The sequence below is a fragment of the Gavia stellata genome, chromosome Z (genome assembly GCF_030936135.1).
Source record: "Gavia stellata isolate bGavSte3 chromosome Z, bGavSte3.hap2, whole genome shotgun sequence".
Classification (NCBI taxonomy): Eukaryota; Metazoa; Chordata; class Aves; order Gaviiformes; family Gaviidae; genus Gavia; species Gavia stellata.
Window position 1 is genome coordinate 88,693,952 of NC_082637.1, and position 19,796 is coordinate 88,713,747.

At 44.1% G+C, this 19,796-nt stretch overlaps 1 protein-coding gene across 1 annotated transcript; it reads right to left on the reverse strand.

Annotated features, from left to right (window-relative positions):
* Positions 1 to 644: 644 nt before the first annotated feature.
* Positions 645 to 15,568, reverse strand: ERAP1 (endoplasmic reticulum aminopeptidase 1). The gene is made up of 18 exons (XM_009807711.2): positions 15,066 to 15,568; positions 14,782 to 14,920; positions 13,355 to 13,489; positions 12,653 to 12,773; positions 12,129 to 12,283; positions 11,444 to 11,557; positions 10,570 to 10,701; positions 9,884 to 10,015; positions 9,660 to 9,743; positions 9,056 to 9,213; positions 8,488 to 8,567; positions 8,021 to 8,204; positions 6,835 to 6,991; positions 6,560 to 6,744; positions 5,683 to 5,844; positions 4,612 to 4,752; positions 4,423 to 4,504; positions 645 to 2,583 (listed from the first exon to the last, which is right to left on the reverse strand). Exons 1-18 carry the CDS (start codon positions 15,566 to 15,568, stop codon positions 2,437 to 2,439), a joined length of 2,811 nt encoding a protein of 936 aa, XP_009806013.2. The 3' UTR covers positions 645 to 2,436.
* Positions 15,569 to 19,796: the final 4,228 nt, after the last annotated feature.

Consider the following 19,796-nt stretch of genomic DNA (forward strand, 5'->3'; position numbering starts at 1 on the left):
TGTATCACAGCTAACTAGGACCAGATTTAACTTGTGGACTCCCACTGTGTAGGGAAGCAACAAAAAATGAAGATGTAAGCACAAGTTTTCAGAAATGAAGTGATTATTGGGCTGAAAAAATCCAATTAGAATTTTTGTTGAAACGTACAATATACAAATGACTAACAGTCATTTTTGGGTGACAGAAGAAATGCAGTGTTTTAATGAAGTCTGTGAACCCTGCCCAGCATCCCTGTGCCTGTTCGGATTCTCTTCGGACGCTGTATAGAAGCAGGTCAGTCTTATGTGCTTCTGGTTTTGTGAGCATGCTTCCGTCAGCGCACAAAGTCTAAAATGTTTATTAGTGACTGCTTATACAGCTCAATCAATGAAACTTACTGTGTTGAGATAAATGACGTATCAACATCCTTTTTGTGATGCTCCCTTTGTTCTGTAGAGAGGGCTGCGGTAGAGAGGGCTGCGAGGTATCTGGGTACACACTGGCTAACTGATGCTTCCTCAATAGACAAAAAAGGGGAGGCGAGGGCAGAAAGGGGGCTGTGGTATGGGGAGGGCAGGGAGTACTGCTTATTGTTTCCCCAAAGCTGAGAAACTGAAGACAAAGCAGTTAAAGCAGAAAACACCAATGCAAATTACTGCTCACAACAGCAGAAGAAACGAATGTGCGAAATTACACAAATGAAGTACTTTATCTAGAAGCATGTAATCAAGTTTTATTTTTTGTTTTTCAGCTCTGGAAACGTTTTAAAGCAAGCAACAGTTAACAATACCTGAAATACCAGAAAATGTTGTACACGTGATGCACAGCCTACTCAGAATTCCTGTTTCTTGTAATGAGTTAAGAAGTACAAGAGGCCTCGTTTATAAAAGGATACGGTGAGCAAAAGGAAATGGTATTTTCTACAGCATTGTGACAGAGCTTTTTGCCCTCGAGCAGAACTCAACAGCCTTTCTGAACACTAATGAAGTAGGTCTCAACTTCCTGGGCAGGTATAATCTCTACTTGAGAGAAGAGCAAGCAAGGCACAGTCAAAAGCTTATGATCAAATCCAGATTATGCATTTTTCCCTAAGTCTTTATCTCTCTTAAGGTTTCTGGCTGCTTCAGCATATCAAGTGAGGAAACTGAGGCAGGTCAGAACTGCAGAGGAAATGAACACTACAGAATCATGTCAAGGGCATGGTTGTAAAAGCAAAGAAATAACTGCCTTTTCAGCACATGTGGGAATTATGTGGATTTCTTTTTTTTTAAAAGTTTAGTACAAAAATAAAAGTTTTCTGCAGGTGAACAGACAAAGCCATTTACAACTGCCTGTTACAAAAAATCCCTCTACCAAAAAAAACCCCTACCTCCAAGGTTTCAACTTAGCTTTCTTAAGTAACTGTCCCTTCCAAGTACATGGTATTAATTAGCAATTAGCTTAGAATTCTTATCATTACCCTACAGATAAGATATAAAGGCCATTATGAATGAATGACTGCCCCTTTAAATGTCACTGAGTACATGTCACAACAGTTGCATTTCAATTAGGCAAAAAAGGAATAATTAAAAGCAAAAATTCCTGCTCAGACAAGCTGATGGTTTATCAAGTAAAGTAAAATTCACCACCACCTTTTTTTTTCCCCACACAAAATGTATGCACTCGTTTCCTGAATGTTACCTAAAAGCGCAGGACTGTTTCCAGTGCAGGCAAAGTAATTACATCAGCAGCAAAAGGAGTCGGGCAGAACTCCTGGGAGAGGAGGTACTGAGGTGACAGAAGTGCAGCAGCGGCTCAGCATCACCCCTGCACAGCATCCACAGCATCGCAACTACCTCCAGCCCTGAGAGACTATAAAGCTTGCACAGATAGTCCTTATCATGTTAACTCTGGCAGGTGCAATTTTAATGGCCGTTGCTACTTGGGGTTTGTTTTAATTACGTGATGCTTGATTTGCAGTACATGTTTGTAAAAATTCTCCTGGAAACATACAACATAAGGATAAAGACACATGGAAAGATGGCATTGCTCCAGAGCTTTAGTGCATTTCAGTGTTAAACAGAGCTGCCAGTTGTTGTAGGAAAGATACCAGAAGGGTCAGCATTTTCAGGTGGAAAGTTTCTCTTGGCTGTTTGTCTCCCAGTACCTTCTGCTTTTTGAGAAGCAATGTCTTACAGATTTCTAGTAGTCAGCCTCCCACATGTCTTAGTTCACTGTACAACGTTCCTTTTCTAAGTGTTACCTGATGAAAGAGATCAATGAATGGTGTAGTTCTGTTCCCAGCAAACCAGAACCATGAGAGAGAAAAATACTGAGCAGCAGGATCAGACTGCCTTCCTATGGCTCCTGCCAAAGAAACTGATTTATACAATTGAGCTGTCCCTCCAGCCCTGAATTTTCACAGCTTTGCAGTGCTTTTCAGTTATTTCTGACAAGGATAAGCAAGGTGCCTTAATTTACAGATGGTTGTTTTGCAGCCATGTTTTTACTTTCTCAAAATTTCCATCCATCCATTGTATATTGTCTTCAATGGTTTCAATAGCTTGCTGGACACAGCGAAGCTGTGTGCTTTTTTCCTCCAGAGAACTGAAGAATTCTTTCACCTGTTGACAGAAACGTGAAAGAGCAGTTGATGAAGAGGCAGCAATGTCCCTTAGGTGCACAGGAAGACATTTGTGATACTCAAACATGGCCTTGGGTCTTCCACTCCCTTTCCCTCCCACCCCTCCACCCCAAACCAGTTTTTTAAAAAGGTTTCAAGTGGCAGGCTCTCACAAGCTGAGGAAGGTTACATTTCAAATTAGATTATAAAAAAAAGGCAGCTGAAGGAGCTGTCATGTTGTGTGGTGGATCCGTCCGGTTCCTGCTCCTTCAACGAACCCTGGCAGCCATTTAAGCCGCGGCACTGCAGGCAGGACAGCAGTGTTTCAGTGTGGCCATCACGGAGGAGAATGAGCATCCCCTGCTCCGCCTGAGGGCTGCTCTGCTTCCTAACACACCTTCCCCTGAAGTTTGGTTAGTGTCCCCAGACAGGAGATCTTGCAGCTATTTTTAGAGTGACTCAGTAAGAGTCATCTACATTTGCCTGCAAGCCGCTCATTCAACCCCTTTGGAGGAGCAGCAGTAGTGTAATTGTTGATGCTAAAATACTCCCCTATACTGGGAAGTCTGTGCTTCCTTTCAGTTTTCTAAAACAGCAACCCTCCAACTCCCCAAGTGTTCGGGAAGCCACTAGTCTCATCCTTGAAGCACCTGTGAATGCAGACACTGGAAACCTGGAGGCTGCTTCTACTCCCTCAATTCACTGCATTCCCTCTGGCTGCTGGACGTGTTGGCAGCTGCCTTTCTCACTATTCTTTTTTCTTTTTTTTTTTAAAAGGAGGCACTCCTGATCACAAGGTTCATTGTGGAAACGTAACACAACCTCAGACGGATACTTTCGAAAGATACAGTGACTGTGCATATTGTGTAAATTAAATACATCATTTTCTGAGAATTTACTTTGATGAGTAGGCTGCAAGATGCAAATACTTGTACGAAGTACAAGAAAGATACAAATAAGATACAAGGAAGGGAGTTGCTGGATTTTCTCTCTCAACCTTACACTGACTTTGTCTGTGTTCAGACTCCTACGTAAGTCCCACGGATCCCCAAGGGACATGCAGCCACATTTCTGGGCAGGACACATAAACGTCCCTGCAATCCATGCCACTGGCCAAGACACTGCTTGCTACCAACACACTGTGAGAGTCCGCTCAGCTTTAAGATGAAGACTGAGAATGATACACATGCTGTCATTTTATATTTAATATGGCTGCATTGCTTAAGCCTGTGTTTTGTCCTAAAGGGCAAAAGGAGAAAATTTTACACTGGCAACAAAAATAGTGGCTTCTGAAAAGATATTGTCAGGGATGCTATTAAATCATGGCCAGTCTGGGGTTTTTTACCATCGACAAAGATTATGGAATAAGCAGACAAAATGATTATCATATATGACATCCAGGAGCACAGAGGGTTTTCCCCAGAACAGAAGATGTAGAACAGTGAGATGATTTCTCACTGTCCTTCAGCATTTTTCTTCCATCTGCTCCATGAAAAGACCCACTGGGGTTTTTTTCCTCACTACTTTCTAGAGCAGGTAGAAAGTATTAATAGAGACAGGAAACCCATGAACGCTTTGGCAGACAAACATTCATACTCTGCCTCCAAGCTCACTGCTTAAACAGAGAACATGCTTCTCCTTGCCATTGACTTAATGCTCCTTAATGCTCTCCCTTGAGTAATCTTAACGCAGCACTGCTACAATCTTTTTCAAGGAAAAGGCAGGATCTTACCCTGATGCTTTGTAAATGGTCATGCTTTTACCATGTTAAGATTTAATCCAAATTTTCATTTCGGTTATACTACAGCTATATTTTAAAACCAGGATCTGAATGCCTTACCTGTGCAAGCTGTGACCTTGTCGAGTACCGTCTTGTCACTCCAGTGACAATGGCTGCTACGGAATTCGAACCAAGTTCAAATCTGGCAGAAAGAATCACCTATACTCAGAAAATGTCTGGTTTTGTAAAAAGTAGAGTTTTAAAGTACAATTGGGCAGAGAGAGCAGTAAAATAAGTTATGTTCCTTACTTTTCTACAACTTTCTCCCAATTTTCTTTTAAAAATGTCCAAGCTAGATGATAGCCAGATGGGTTTTTGGCCACAAATACAATAATATGTGGAAGATCCTGAGTTCTTATGATGTCACCACGCAGACCTTGATCCATTAACCTGAGAATGAATAACAGAAATGGAAGTTATTTAGACCAGTAGATAAAGCTGACAGATTACTATTCCCTTAGTATCTGGCACTATGGTTGAGAGTTCACATTTCTAAAGGTCTTGACACATCATTTCTGCTCGGTTACTTCCAGCTTTTCACAGTTTACTCCTCGGCCACATCCATCTTTCCCGTTTCTGTTACTTTGACAATGACAGTTACTTGGTAGACCTGTATTCTGACTATTAAGGATAAAAATGAGGCTACGTTTTGCTCATACTTAGAATTTCTGAAGTAATATGAACCTCACTCCTCTCTCAGTAAGAAAGATGTTTGTTCTACACTAAGCATCGATGGAAAATTCAGGCCTGCAAGTGCTGCTCATGACTAAGGTGTCCCAACAGCACTGCGATGCGAAGAATAAATAATGACATAATGAAACAGCTGAAGTATGTCTCTAGTGATAGCCGAACACAGTTAAATCAGTATCCCATGCTATCACTCCCATCAAACGGCAGAAATCAGGTTCACAGAATGCATGGTTTGAAGGGAACACCTGAAAACCTCAGCGGTGCTCAGCTCTCTTCAAAGCAGGAAACCTCAAATTTTTGGAAGAAGTGTACAGCATATGTACCTATAATCAAAGTAACTACAAAGGTAAATAAAGACGTGTCTGTCAAGCAAAGATAAGGTATCTGAATAGCTGTTTTGTTGTATTTTGTCCCAATTTGCTACTGCAAATTCTGAGCACATTGACTCCCGGGACCGAAACACAGAAATGAAAAGGTGCAGCCACTTCCTCCCACCGTATTCACTCTGTAAAGCATTTTATACATCATGAAATTCAAAAGCGATGAAACAAGACTCTGAATAATTCTACTTCCTGTTTCAATGTTCATAAATTTTCCCCAAACACATTTCTGTTCTGTGTAACTACTTACCACTGAAGTTTGTCCTTACTCCTACTGAGGCTGAGAGCGAATTCAATGTTCTCTCTCTCTACACTGAACGAGTGCAGTCTGTATTTACTAAGGAGGAAATCCCAGCCTTCGGATGTTTGTGCTCCAACAGCATACACTGCTGTCTTCACATCTGCTGGCAAGCTACAATAAATTTAATACCAAGTTACACTCTATGTCACATTTAGGAACACATGTAGAAACACAACCACAGCACCATCACACGTCAACTGGCACAGCAGACAATTTATTAAAAAAGACTGGTCCCTCAGGGGTATTAGAAAGTGGTCCCTGTGGCTGGGAAACAGTGAAGTATCTCGGGCTGTATCTCAGTATTGTTCCTGCCTTGGAAATGACTTCCAGAAGTTCTGGACTCATCATTCCTTTTTTTTTTCTTATTTATTTTTGTCTATTCCTTTCATGGCTATGCCCAGTCAGATACTGATACAGTCTTTGGCCCACCCAGAACAATCTCGCAGAGACATTTTGGAGGGTGTTTTAGGGAGTTCTTAGGTCATGACAAACAAAAATATGGAGAAGTTCGTGAATGGTAGTTACCTATTTTTACAACGGGTATAGGTCAATCTTCAGACACATAAATGAGGGAATACATGTTATTTTCCCTTTCAGAACATCTTTAACCACCCAAGTAGTGGAGTACCACATGATCTACATGCTAGTTTGGGCACATACTAGGCACCAAACTGTAAAGGCACTGGGAAGCTAAAGCGTAAGATACAAAACTAAGAAGGTTCAACTTCAGAGTGCGGAAAGGACTGAAGTTTACCTCTTTTTGTAAATTAACTCTAGTGTAATTAAACCGAGTATCAGAAAAACCAGTAATAGTTACAGAACAGACCTCAAGGTTCCATTGGATTTCTGCCATTCCGTAAAATATCCTTTGGCTTTGTCCACGCACGGCTGGTACCTGTGCACACACGCAAACAGCAGGAGCGAGTCCCTAAGCAATCTCTCAGACACTGAGCCTTCATCACTCCAAGACTGCTTGTCAATCAGGTCTTTAAATAGATTGACTATATAATCCTAAAATAAGGTAACAATAAAGATATGGTTTAAAGTGTGTTTTACCAGTTACAAGCAGAGTTAGAAAGTTCTGGATACTTAAAATATTACCTTTAACTGTTTTTCCGTACCATCTGTATCCCTCCTCTCCACGAGCCTGTATATAGGAATCAGCTCATTCATACCTTGGAGTACAGGCATGATATGTCTTTCGTGTTTCAGGTACAAAGTTAAATCAAAAGCTTTCGAAATTGGCAATTTTTTTATTCTAAGGAAGTAGAAGAGAGGGGATGAAAGAAGTTATAATTCAACTTAAAAGACAATCTTACAAGCAAAATCTAAGACAAATGTTTTCCTGAAAACGATACAAATAGGAAAACAAACAGAGCAAACAGAGAAAAGGCAAGAGGTCTTTTCTCACTCTCCCTGTTCATTTTTTCATCCTTCTGTGAAAACTTTTTTCAGCTTCCTCTTCCGTGTCAGCTCCCTGCACACATTCTCAGTTTGTCCTTATTCATTTGCCTCTTCTGCCTCAAAATACATGTTCTAGTCACCCATCATAAAACAAAACCTGCTTAGCCCAATTTGCATCTCCAGTTGTCCTGTCTTTCTTTCCTCGCTAAGCTCCCTGAACATGCTGAGCAATGTTTCTTCATTCTCCTCTTTTCTGTTCAAACTAGAAAGACCATTCTTCTGCTGCCCAAACAAAAATCTCGACTCACTCTGCTGACATTGCCCTATGAGCTGCCACCTCAAATTCATACGATCTTAATTCTTTTCCACCTCCCCTCACTAGCCTCCTTCTTGAACACCGTACATGCTGACCAGGAGCTACTTCTGTCGGTTCCTCAGTTCTCTGTGCCAGGCTATGCACAAGCGTTTGCAAAGCACCTCTAAGACACAGCCTTTTCTGATGCAGCCACAGAACTAAGACTAATCACGACCATAATCATGTCACACCTTTATGACTGTAATAGCCTTGTTTGTAACTGACAAATGGCACCAGTATCTTTCCCGGTGCAAAACGGTTATCCCAGTCCATCACTTCACGTTGGCATCCTTCCAGTATCATGTCTTTCTTAAACACAACATGTTTCACTAAATAGGCTTACATAAGTCCACTGCAATCAAAAGAAATCCCCAGTTTACACTGCGGTAAGCAAGAAAAGATTATGCTCTCCATCTGTTTAACAGATGTAATGAATACTCTCTATGCTATCAACACTTCCTTCCTCAGTGGTATATATTCATAAACACAGAGCCTGTATTTTTTTCAGACTTGGACAGAAGGCCATACCTCACAAGCTGGAATATGTCATTAATGAGACTTGCTCTGTCATTGCTGCTAATCACTGTATGGTTCTCTTTCAAAAGGTTAATCAGACGATCCCATCCATCACCTTCATAGTGCACAATGTAATACCCATTCATGTCCACATTGAATTTAACCCACTCCACCTCTTCTGGAAGGATGATGACATCTGGAAACAAAAATGTAACTCCTTTTTTCCTTAGTGATTCAAACACATCCTAGTACTATACCCAATAATACTGTTGGTCTCATTTCAGTCATTTAAAGAACACAGTTACACAGTTTCTGAACATACTAAGAAATCGCTATAGCAATATTACTGAGCTGACAAAAATTTGCTTCTCTGGTACTAGTAGTTCCAGTTCCCCATTCTGAAAAAAAAGGCTGCAAAACTGAAAGGCTTGCAAACAAACTTTGAATACATTAATTGCCTAATTAGTCAAAGAAATTACCTGCTTTAGTTGTCATCAAAAACCTCTGAACAGTGTCAGATTTACTGGTTTTGTAGGTTAGTGGGATGTGCCACAAGTACCTATTGCAAAACAGAAGTGCTTCGTTTAATGAAAGATTTTTGCAAAAGCTTCTCTGACTTGCCCCAGTCTAACCGCTGAGTAGTATCTCAATAACACAACAGCACAATAACAGCAACGCACTGCACGCACACCTCTGACTTCAGTGCAGAGCCAGACGCATCTAGCTAGCTTTCATTCTGCTTGGGGGATCACTGACACTGAAGCCACAACAGTATGAACCTTCCAGCCTAATTCCACTAGCACAGCTCCAGCGCGGGGTCCCCCAGATGCCCAACCGCTGCAGCTCTGCAGCTACTGGCACCTCGGACAGGCACACAGGGTAACGACGGGAGTACTACTGATCCGGAGCTACACAGGGAAAGACTCATAACCAAACAGCTCCGGGAGCACTCCTTAAGAAACAATAGCAAAAGCTCTTCTTGTACAACAGTGTTCGCCACAGGAGAGTATTTCAGTTTCCATGCTGGGATTTCGACGTTTTGTTTACCCTGTGGATGAAGGAGAATCTTCTCCCTTCACGTAGCGCTGCTGCTGCAGGTGGACGTTCTTCCCTCTCACTGTGACAGTTACCACGGGAAAACCTTTTTGCAGTGTCCAAGTGTCCATCATCGCCCTCAGATCAAGAGTCTCTCCTTTAGTCCAGTGCTGTTTTTTAGCGAGGGGAAAAAGACGACACGTAAGAAAAGGAGGAAGATGGGAGTACACTGACACTGAAACAGAAATGGGTACATAAGAACTCTAAAAGCTGATGGGTATTTGTAAGTTCTACACAGCTATGTTTAGACTGGACATCATGACATCTCCAGCTGGTTTTCTCATGGACATTTTCGTATAGTTCATGACATCTCTTTAAGTACTGCTGGTTTTCAGTCAGCCCCGGGCACAGGAGTAGGATTTCTGTCCAGTCTCAGAGAAAACAGATTTCCAATGGAACTGAAGAAACTTACACTCTCCCTAGCACCCTGCTCAGGTGGCAAAGAACGCTTTTGGAAGGTGCACATAGCAATGTCATGGCACGGGACAGTAACATGAGAGGGCACAGATACGTGTCAAACTCCGAAATACTGATGGGTAGAAAACTAGATGCTTACTGCATTTGAAGATGACTCTTGGCTTCTTCTGCAAAAGCCATCACCTTGTAGCTCATTTTTATCTCTACCTACTGTAGGGCAAATCTGAAAGGGAAAAAAAAAAGTTTTGGTCATCTCTCTTTGATGTCCTCATCATAAGTACTGGTCACAGTCCTCAGTAACATATTAGACACATTATTCATGAGAAGTTATGAAATTTGAAAAAAATAATAAGGAATACTTGCGTTTGACATGCTGTTCCACAAGTCTTCATTTTTTGTATTCTGATAGCTGTATTTCTGCAGGTACTGGACAAGTCCAGCTTTAAACACATCAGCAGTCAGGTAGTCCCTCAGCATATTTAATATACAAGATCCCTGAAAAAAAGAGTGACAAAGTGTTTACAAAACTACTCCTTAGCTGGTGAGATGCTTGTTTCAGAAAAATTTCAGCATGCCACTAATCTGCATAACAGTTCACTTTTGTATATCTCTCTGATTAAAAAATAATTGGGTTTTATGTATATTGAAACAGTACTTTGGGTTTTTGTGATCATTACCCTTAAAAATATCATGGATTGAGTAAGTTATGCTATTATTTTTTTAATTACCATATATTTTTAATTACCATATAAACACCATATAATGCTCCAGTGAAAAAAGCTCCTTGGGTTAAGAACCTAAAAAAATGGTTTAAGATTAAATCGATACAGAACAGATAGAAGAAGTAAAGGCTTCCTCATTTTAGAAATGGAAGAGGCAACTGCCATGTGAATCCACCCAGGTCTTCTGGACAAGGAGTTATTCAAGTCATAAAACCATTAGCAAGCACCATGTGTCAGGAACGCCTTGTATGTAGGGGTGAAATCAGTAACATACAATTGTACGGTACAAGCAGTACAACTGAAATCAATAGCAGTTATGTATTTTACCTTCTCATAAGAAACATTATCAAACATTTCTAAAATTTGAGCTGGATCTTCCACAGGAGTAGATATAGGATGTGAAGAATGTAATGCATCCACTGCCATGGCATCAAAACATCTCCTTAAGAAAAAGTCTTCCTAATAGGAGGCAAAACCAAATATTACTACTAAATTTTGCTCAGTGACCACTGAATCCCTATTGGTTCACTTTCCAGTCCATTCCACATGGTCTTCAAATCATACAAAGAAACAAAACATATCTTTTTATTCCAGAGCATAAAAAACCCAAAACAGCAATACAGACAGCCAAGTGAGTTCTAGTGTTCTAAACTAACTTAAATAGTCAAGTTAGTGAGACTTAAAAATAACTCCAGAAAGAGACCCGCACCTTCCAACAGTTTGATGACAGAGTGGTCAGTAACCATACAACAAACGAAAAAAGAAAATGGTGAATTTCCCTATTATCGTGCCACTGTAGTGCTATGGCAAAACTCTGCCCAGCTGCATTGTCTATCTCACTTTGGTAGAAAATTTCTTATATCTGACCTCTGCTAAAGCTAGCGGAAGGATTGTAGTGTTTTCAAGTCTGACCCTGTGCGATGAAATAAGATAAAATAATTTCTTTACATTTTTTTGAAGTCTAAATGTCTTTAGAAAAAGAATACACTTTCACTGCAATCATTAACTTCCATCATCAGTTCCTGAAAATATTTACATGCAGTTAAATCAACACTCCTACCCTTCAGAGTTCATATCAGATAATCCTATCAAACAGAAGTTTAAAAGTGGTTCACAGCACAAATCTGCTTGATCTTTATGCTTACTAATTAGTGGATTTAGAAGGCAGTTACAGAACAAAAATACAGTAACAGCTGCTTACAACTCTCAGTTCTGGATGGGTAACGCTGACTGACACGAACTCCATAAACTTTGCAAACCCTTCGTTTAACCACAGATCGTTCCACCACTCCATGGTAACGAGGTTGCCAAACCACTGGGGGGGGAAAAAAAAGAGCTTCTGAAATTAAATACACAATTTATCACAAAAGCTGCTACTGACCTGTATGAAATTGCATTTATAGTATGTTATTGACCTCTAAGGAACCTTTTTTTAGTGATACAGCTTGCTCTGGCCACTTCCCATTGCATTCTCATTTTAATGGTAATATGCTAAAACTCTGGCTTCCACTCGCATTCCAGGAAACCTTGTGAAGAAACCACGTTTGGCAGGAGAGCCACATATGAAACAGTTAACCTTTCCAAACTTCTGCGTTCCTATTTTGGTGGCCCGCAGTTAATTTCAAGGGCTGACAATGGTGCAAAGGCCCTGCAGCGCTTGAGCTGCTGAAGTGAACACATTTACGTTTACCACCCTCCACGCCCATGCAAGCCTGCTGGGACTCCTTCACCAGAAACCATCCTCGTGATTCACAGATGAGCACCCTCAAGCCGAAGCAGCTATTTTCAGCTTACAGCTCCACGATCCCCCGACCCCACCCAGGATCCATCAACCCCGACCCCACTGCAAGGCCCATCCGAACTCCTTATGCTTCCCCAAACCTCACCTGATGAGCCAACTCATGGGCTATTATCATAGTAATCCAAAGTTTAGAAGACGCTGAGGACTTTTCAGGGTCGTACAACAATGCAGATTCCCGGTATGTGGTCAGTCCCCAGTTTTCCATAGCACCAGACTGAAAATCAGGAATAGCTGCTAAATCTAGAAAACACATTAAAATAGTACTAGTATCATTTTACTCAATAAAGAACTTGCTCAGCCGCTCATCACCTTTTTCATGGCTGCTCCCACTGCTCCCACACAGGCACACGTATCTGACGTACTTCTAAGGGCTCTCTTAAATGTCATTGCAGAAACATACTTCAAAAAAAGGCTCTTTACAGAAGACAAGGATCTTCAGTTCCCAGTGGAGCTTTTCCATCTGTCCTTAAAAGCTCTGTGAAGCAGCCACTTTAAAAGCCTGTGAGCCAAACCTGGCCCTGTCTTAATACTCGAAATTACTGATTTTGTGCTATTTTACTCGCTGTGCTTAACAATTTTCTGAAATACAGCAGATTATTTAACACTTACCTTGTTTAGGTAAAGGATATGGAATGCTGAAGTAATCCTCACAGAAGTCTAAAAGTTTCACTGCCGCATCCAGCGCATAATCAGCGTGGCTGATCTTGTCTGGCACCGTGTACACAGAGATCTACAGCAGACGAGCAGGCAGCACTTCAATACCAGCATCAAAAGCTCACAGAAGTTGTCCCTTACCACAGTTACTTGAATGACCATAAAAAGGGACACTAAAGCACACACCTAACGATTGTCATACAGGAGTTTTTAAAACATTTGCAGAAAAATATTATCAGAATGAGGAATGTAAGTTTTAAAACTCACCCACCAGAACCACTAGGTCCCTACAAAGACTTCTACCATTTCCATGCCTACCATGTTAGAGCCATTCATCTGGCACAGCTTTGGTTTAGTGCTGATTCTCCATGAAAACTTTATTTCATTTGCCTGTAATTATGTAATCTTACATGAAACAAACTATGTTACCAATGCATAGAATTATATAGAAAGTAAGCCCATGACCAAAAACTTTTGAAACTAGCAAAGCTCGGAATGCAACCTAATCATCCAATTGCAAAACCGGTTTCTTTCTCCCTTGTCATTCCTGTAAAATGTTGAGACAGATAAATCCGATGATTTAACTGAGAGGTAGACCATTATTTATTTATACAGACGAAGATACAAAAAAGCTCTTAGAAAATGAGAGTGAGTTACCTTAATTCCATGACTGGTTATTTTACTGATGGATTTAAAATCCGAAATAATAAAGGCCACGAGGTACGTACTCATCTTGACCGTGGTATCAAAATGGTCCTCAACAAGCCAGGGAGTTATATTCACTGACTTCACCTAAAAAAAAAGCACAGCTCATCACCCAGTAGCACTACTTGTGAGGAACTTGGCACCAACAACTGCTGTGTTTCTTCACAGTTTAAAGATACTACATTTTAAAGGTACTACGTTACATTTTAGAGGTACTACCTTTCAAAGATACACTGGAAAGAAGTCATCCCCATGCCCACTTTTTCCCACACAGAGAACTAAAACACACAGATGTATACATACGGGCAGTTTCATTCGTAAGCGTTACTTACTTCTATCCTGGTAAAACTAGAAAAATGTTCAGTGCTTCAGCTTTCCTCAGTGACTGCCAGCACACTGATGGAATTAATCTCACACAACTTCAGCTGATTAGAAGCTGTATGAAGCTGTATAAATCTCAGCAGCTGTTGTTACACATGAGAAAAATGAACTCCACCAAATCGTGATTCAGTTACCGCAGTCATCTAGTTTAGCATAAAATGAGTCATGTGTTGGAGGTATCCATTTTCCCCCCTTGGTTACAGAGACGTAACTAACTCAGACCTGGAACATGTTTAACCACACCGAACTGTAACACTGGCACCCACTCTTTAGGCACTATTTTATCCATTTCTCTAAAAAAAAATTCATTTTTTATACCAACTTTCAAAATGTTTCATTTTTTAAAGGTACTTGGGGGTGGGGGGTGGAGGGTGCTGTTGCCTCATTTATACAGGTTAGTTTCCTTGCAAACCAGCAACTAACAGTACAGAAGAAATTATGAAGGCTCTCTTACACCCAAAGCAAGATCAAATGTACAAAACATAGTTAACCCTACATATGCATACGTATTTATAATCACAAACAATATTTGTAGCTATTCCATACACGGCACTTTCACTCCGAGATGCTTTTTTGAAGTCCAAAGTTTTCTCGGTTTTTTTCCCACAGAGAAGGTCCTGCTTATCTGACAATTAAGTTAATACACATGAATCTTGTATTTATTCGTATGTATTTTATCACTAATCTTAAAATCTAAGATCAACATGAAAAGCACTTTGTGACTAAACTAAAGGTTATGGAGACTAGGTTGTTCTGATCATTCTCACACCTCTGCTGAGAAGCAGGAACCCCCCACACGATGCATTATTTTCTTCATTCCTTTTCAACTTTGTGTCAACGCTACCAGCAATAGCTCCACACACTCTCATAAAAGAACTGCAGTAACGTTCAGATCACCGTTCCCACTAACAGCAATCGCCTGGGTATTCTGTTCTCCTTTTGCTTTCTTGTTTTGAAGATCATCAATCAACAGCACATGGTTAGAAGTATCCACCTACAATTGGCATATTGGACAGGGCGAGGTGCTTCGGTTCCCTCCTGATCTGAATTGAAAACCTGGCTTTGAAGGCTGGTTCGTCAAAACACGGGAAGGCCATTCGCGCAGCTGTCGGCTCAAAATGTGTTGCTGCAAGGACTCTAAGCAGGGGGGAAAAAAGAGTTTTGGTCACACATCGTCATATGCACAGCGTTCACCCCCCTGATGTGTGAAAACAGAGTAATTTCCCATTTACAAAATAACTACAGGTACTACCAAAAACTTTTGCATGTCCAAAAGGGTTACCTGAGTTCTCCTTCCCGGGTCCTGTAGGTGCTTTTGTAGAAGCCATGGAAGGACTCGGAGAGATTTGCGAAGTACTGGATGCTGAGAGTGTAGTTCTGCCCGGCCCGCAGCGGCTCAGCGGCAAGGAGGGCCACCTGCTCGAAGGGCTGGTGCTCCAGCACCCGCGCCTCCTGCGCCGAGCGGGCGCTCCCGGCCTCAATGGCAGCCCCGGTGATGTTCAGGCGTTTGCTGTGCAGGACGACCGCGCTGGTCTGCCGGGTGACCGTAACCTCTATGGCGGCGGTCCCGGAGAAGGTCAGGGTGGTGAGGTTAGGATGGATGAGGAGGTGGTAACGCAGCGGGATGACGTGCCTGGGGAGCCTCACCGCGTCCCAGGGAAACCGCGGGCCACCGCCGCGCGGGTCACCCCCGAGAGCCAAGGCCACGCTCAGCAGCGCCAGCAGCCCTGCCGCCAGGGCCCGAGACAGGCCTGGCCATGGCCCGGCCTGGAGCGGCGCTGCCATTTTCGACCGGCGGCCGCCGGCAACCGGGGACGGGAAGAAACCGCAGGAATGCCCCCCCGCCCCGCGCCGGGCGCAGCCCTGGGGCAGGCGGCAAGCACGCCCGGTACCTGCCGCCGGCCCGCGGCCCCGCCGGCCCCAGCGCTGCCGCCGCCGCCGCCACCGCCCGCCGCCGAGCACGGGCGCGAGCGCGAGCGCGAGCGCGAAAGCGAAAGCGAAAGCTCCCTCGCCGGCCGGCCCCGCGGGGAGGGCGGGGCCCCGCGCTGAGCGGCGGCGCGCGGGGATGCGGGGCATCCGGGCCGAGCGCTCCGGGCCGGCGCCCCCCGTGCGCCGCCCGCCCCGGGCTCCGCCTCGCCCCCCGCGGGTGGGTGGCCCCGGGCCGCGCCCGCGGAGGGTCTCTTAGGCGGACTGGGTTGAGCGCTGCAGCTCGGTTTGCGGACCGGAGCCGCCCGGGGGAAGGTCAGAGGCGCTGGACGCGGCGACATCCGCCCGTGTGCGGGTGCGGGGTAAGCCCTCTGTGCGCTGGCCCACTGTTAGATAGCAGTATGCGCATGAAAGACTACGTGCCGGAGTGCAACTGCTTTCTCTTCACAGAGGAACAGAAGGAAAGTAAGCCCTTAACATGTTTTAGGTCTTGGTGTCACCACTTGTTCTTTCCAAGGCTATAGCAGTAACTCGGGAACATGTTACCTACTGCTCCGAGAAGCTTAAAACATTCGATACTAGGGTATCACAGAAACTTTTCCTGACAGTTTTTCCCTTGATCTTGTTCTTAACATGCACCATCACTCCTCTGAAGACTTGGATGCTGAAGACTGCCATGCCAAGCACAGTGTGTGAACAGGCTTTGAACATAGTGGGATTTGGTGGAACACCAAATCAGAGGGTCCCATCCAGCAAGTCCTTCAACATCTGAAAGATTGCTCTGCTATAATTCAGCGTCCTGACTCTACTCTTCACCTGGCCCATATCCCTCAAGATTGTGGATTCCACCAGGGCATGATCCCTGCAGCCGATCTTGACATCCCTAATGAGTTCAGCTGTGCTGGTAAGCAACAGGTCCAGTAACGCTTCTCCTCCGGTCAGGCTGTCTTATCACCTGGCTGAGGAAATTACCCTTATTACTCTCCAAGAGACTCCTGGACCGCTTAGAGCTTGCTGTGCTGCTTTTACAGCAGATGTCAGGGAGCCTGAAGCCCCCCGGAAGGATCAGAGCCTGTGAGCGTCACGCTTCCTGTAGCTGAAGTAGGAATGCTTCGTCAGCAGGCTCCCCTTCATCAGGCAGCCTGTGGTAAACACCAGCCACGAGGTTTCCTTTGTTGCCTTGGCCCCTAATTTTTACCCATAAGCTCTCAATCTGTTCATCGCTCTTTTCCAAAGGTAGCTCTGTGCAGTCAATCATTTTTTTTACCTAGAGGGCAACCTTGCCACCCCTTCTCCCTTGCCTGTCCTTTCTGAACTGTTTGTAGCCATTGATTGCAGCACTCCAGTGGTGTGATTCATCTCACCATGTGGCAGTGACAGTGATTAGATCATAGCTCGTTATCTGCACCATTGGTTCCACCTCCTCCTGTTTGTTACTCAGGCTGCATGCATCCGTAGAGAGGCACTTCTGCTGGGCTGGCGGCCATGTCACCTTTTTAGAGGAATGCGCCCTAATTCCTTGGGGGCATTTCACAGGTGTTTGCTGGCTCCTAATACATTAGCAGCCCCTGGCTCTGCTCTGTTGGTCAGAACTCCATCCCCTTCCCCTGCTAAATCTAGTTTAAAGCTCTCTTTACAGGTCTGGCCAGCTTGTTGGCCAAGACCCCCTTGCCCCACCTGGCCACGTGAATCCCATCAGCTCCCAAAAGACCCAGTTTCTCAAAGGTAGGTCCATTACCAGAGAAGCCAAAACCTTGAGTATGGCATCGGCCGTGCAGCCAGGCATTAGCCTTTTCAGTTCATCTCCGCCTTCCTAAACCCCTTCCTTTGATTGGGAGGATAGATGAAAACACCACCTGTGCTCCAGATCACTTTAATGTTGCTCCAAGGGACATACAGTCATTTTTTGTTCTAAGTTGCCTCATCACAGTGTTACCGGAAAAGTCGGGCATAAAAGAACTCTCTAACACTTGTTTGTATGTTTTTGCAGGGCTGGATGCACAGGGGATAATTCCACCAGGCATGCATACCTAAACAGGGTTAGTTTGTAGCTTATATTGGCCTATTACATACATATGCATTTGATTTCCCAGAATTGTTATACATATTCATCTTATTTCCAAGAACTTATTAACATATGCTAATGTCCTTTGCGCATGCTTGTTGGTGCCTCCGGCTGGTCATTGGGAGTCTTCAGATGAAGGCTCGTACTCTTCTTCACTCTGTTCGCCAGCTGACCTCTATTTCTGTGCAAGCTCAGTCCTGGAATCACGTATACCATGTCCTTCAAGGCTGGTTTGGTACTTATCTTGCAACTTTCTTATTTTTATGGTTCTGTGCATCTGTTCTTCCAAGGCCAAGCTGTCTAAAGTGAGATTACTTCGGAGCTCCCTATCTTACAACTATTCTATTTCCAAGTTACAAAGACTTCCCTTTTGTCTTGATTACATCTATTGAGTAATTGCTCTAACTGCCTGACTGCCTGAATTGGTACAGGTATCAGCAGGATCATTGGGCCCTACATGGAACAGTAAGAGCGGACGATAATCCATAGGGTTCACCAGGCTCGGCAGCCTCTCAGTAACATCACAAATGCAAACTCCTGGTAGGCAGCAAACCCCTCGAGAGAAATTGCCTGGATGGCAAATGGGTGCTTCCGTGCCTCTCAGTAAGGAATCCCCAGTTATGAATACTTCATGTGCTTTTCTGGGGGCACTGGTTCTCATGCAGGTGGATGGTTGGATCAACTTTGCATGGTCAGCTTCTCCTGGATCCATCCTGTTACTCACACACTCTTCGTTTCCCACCCCAGGAGCTTGAGTCAGACAGCTCAAGGTTGAATTCAGGCTAAACTTCCCCTTGCACAGCCTTAAGGCAGGGCTGTTGCTCAGCCTGGGACAGCGTGCAATGCCACATATCGACCTCCCGCTCACGTTCCCAGATACTGCACTGCCTGTTGAGCTCCTTTTGTAACATAGCTACTTGTTTGAAGAGGAGTTCTAGCTAGGCACGCTTGCAGCTACAAGATTCAGTGCTGTCTTCAGAGGCTCTGTGTCAGTGCTGGGAACACTCTGAGGGACATGGCCCACACTGGGCCCGTGCTGGAGCAGTAGGAATGGGCATGGAGGGAGGATCTGTGGAAGAGAACAGCGAGGAACAAGGAGCGGCAGAGAGAGACCACGGTGGCCCAACCCCAGCCAGCAGTGACACCGGCCCCTCGCAAGAGGAGAGAGTGATCTGCTGCCATAACGAGGGGCCTGGAGACAGGGAAGGAGATGGAGGGGTGTCTGCCACAACCTTCTTGTTCACCCCAGTCAGGCTTCACTGGTATTCAAGAGCACCTGATCTATCTATTCTGTGATGATTATCTCACAAACAAGCTTTTTAATATACATATTGTTAGGAAAAAATGAGCAAAACTGTAACAAAAATAACGGAAACAGGAAAACATGACCTCCTAAAATACCTTACCACCTTGTTTCATTTTTTAATTGAGAAGGAAGAACTATAGAATAAAATAGAATCGTTTAGGTTGGAAAAGACCTTTAGACCAACCATAAACCTAACCCTGCTAAGTTCACCACTAAACCATGTCCCTAAGTGCCTCATCCACACATCTTTTGAATACCTCCAGGGATGGAGACACAACCACCTCCCTGGGCAGCTTGTTCCAGTCTTTGACAACCCTTGCAGTGAAGAACTGTTTCCTAATATCCAGCCTAAACCTCCCCTGGCACAAGTTGCAGCCATTTCCTCTCGTCCTGTCACTAGTCACTTGGGAGAAGAGACCAACACCCACCTCACCACAACCCCCTTTCAGGTAGTTGCAGCGGGCGATGAGGTCTCCCCTCAGCCTCCTCTTCTCCAGACTGAACACCCCCAGCTCCCTCAGCCGCTCCTCATCAGACTTGTGCTCCAGGCCCCTCACCAGCTCCGTCGCCCTTCTCTGGACATGCTCCGGCACCTCAGTGTCCTTCTTGGAGTGAGGGGCCCAAAACTGAACACAGCATTCGAGGTGCGGCCTCACCAGCGCCGAGTACAGGGGCACGATCCCCTCCCTGCTCCTGCTGGCCACACTCTTTCTGAT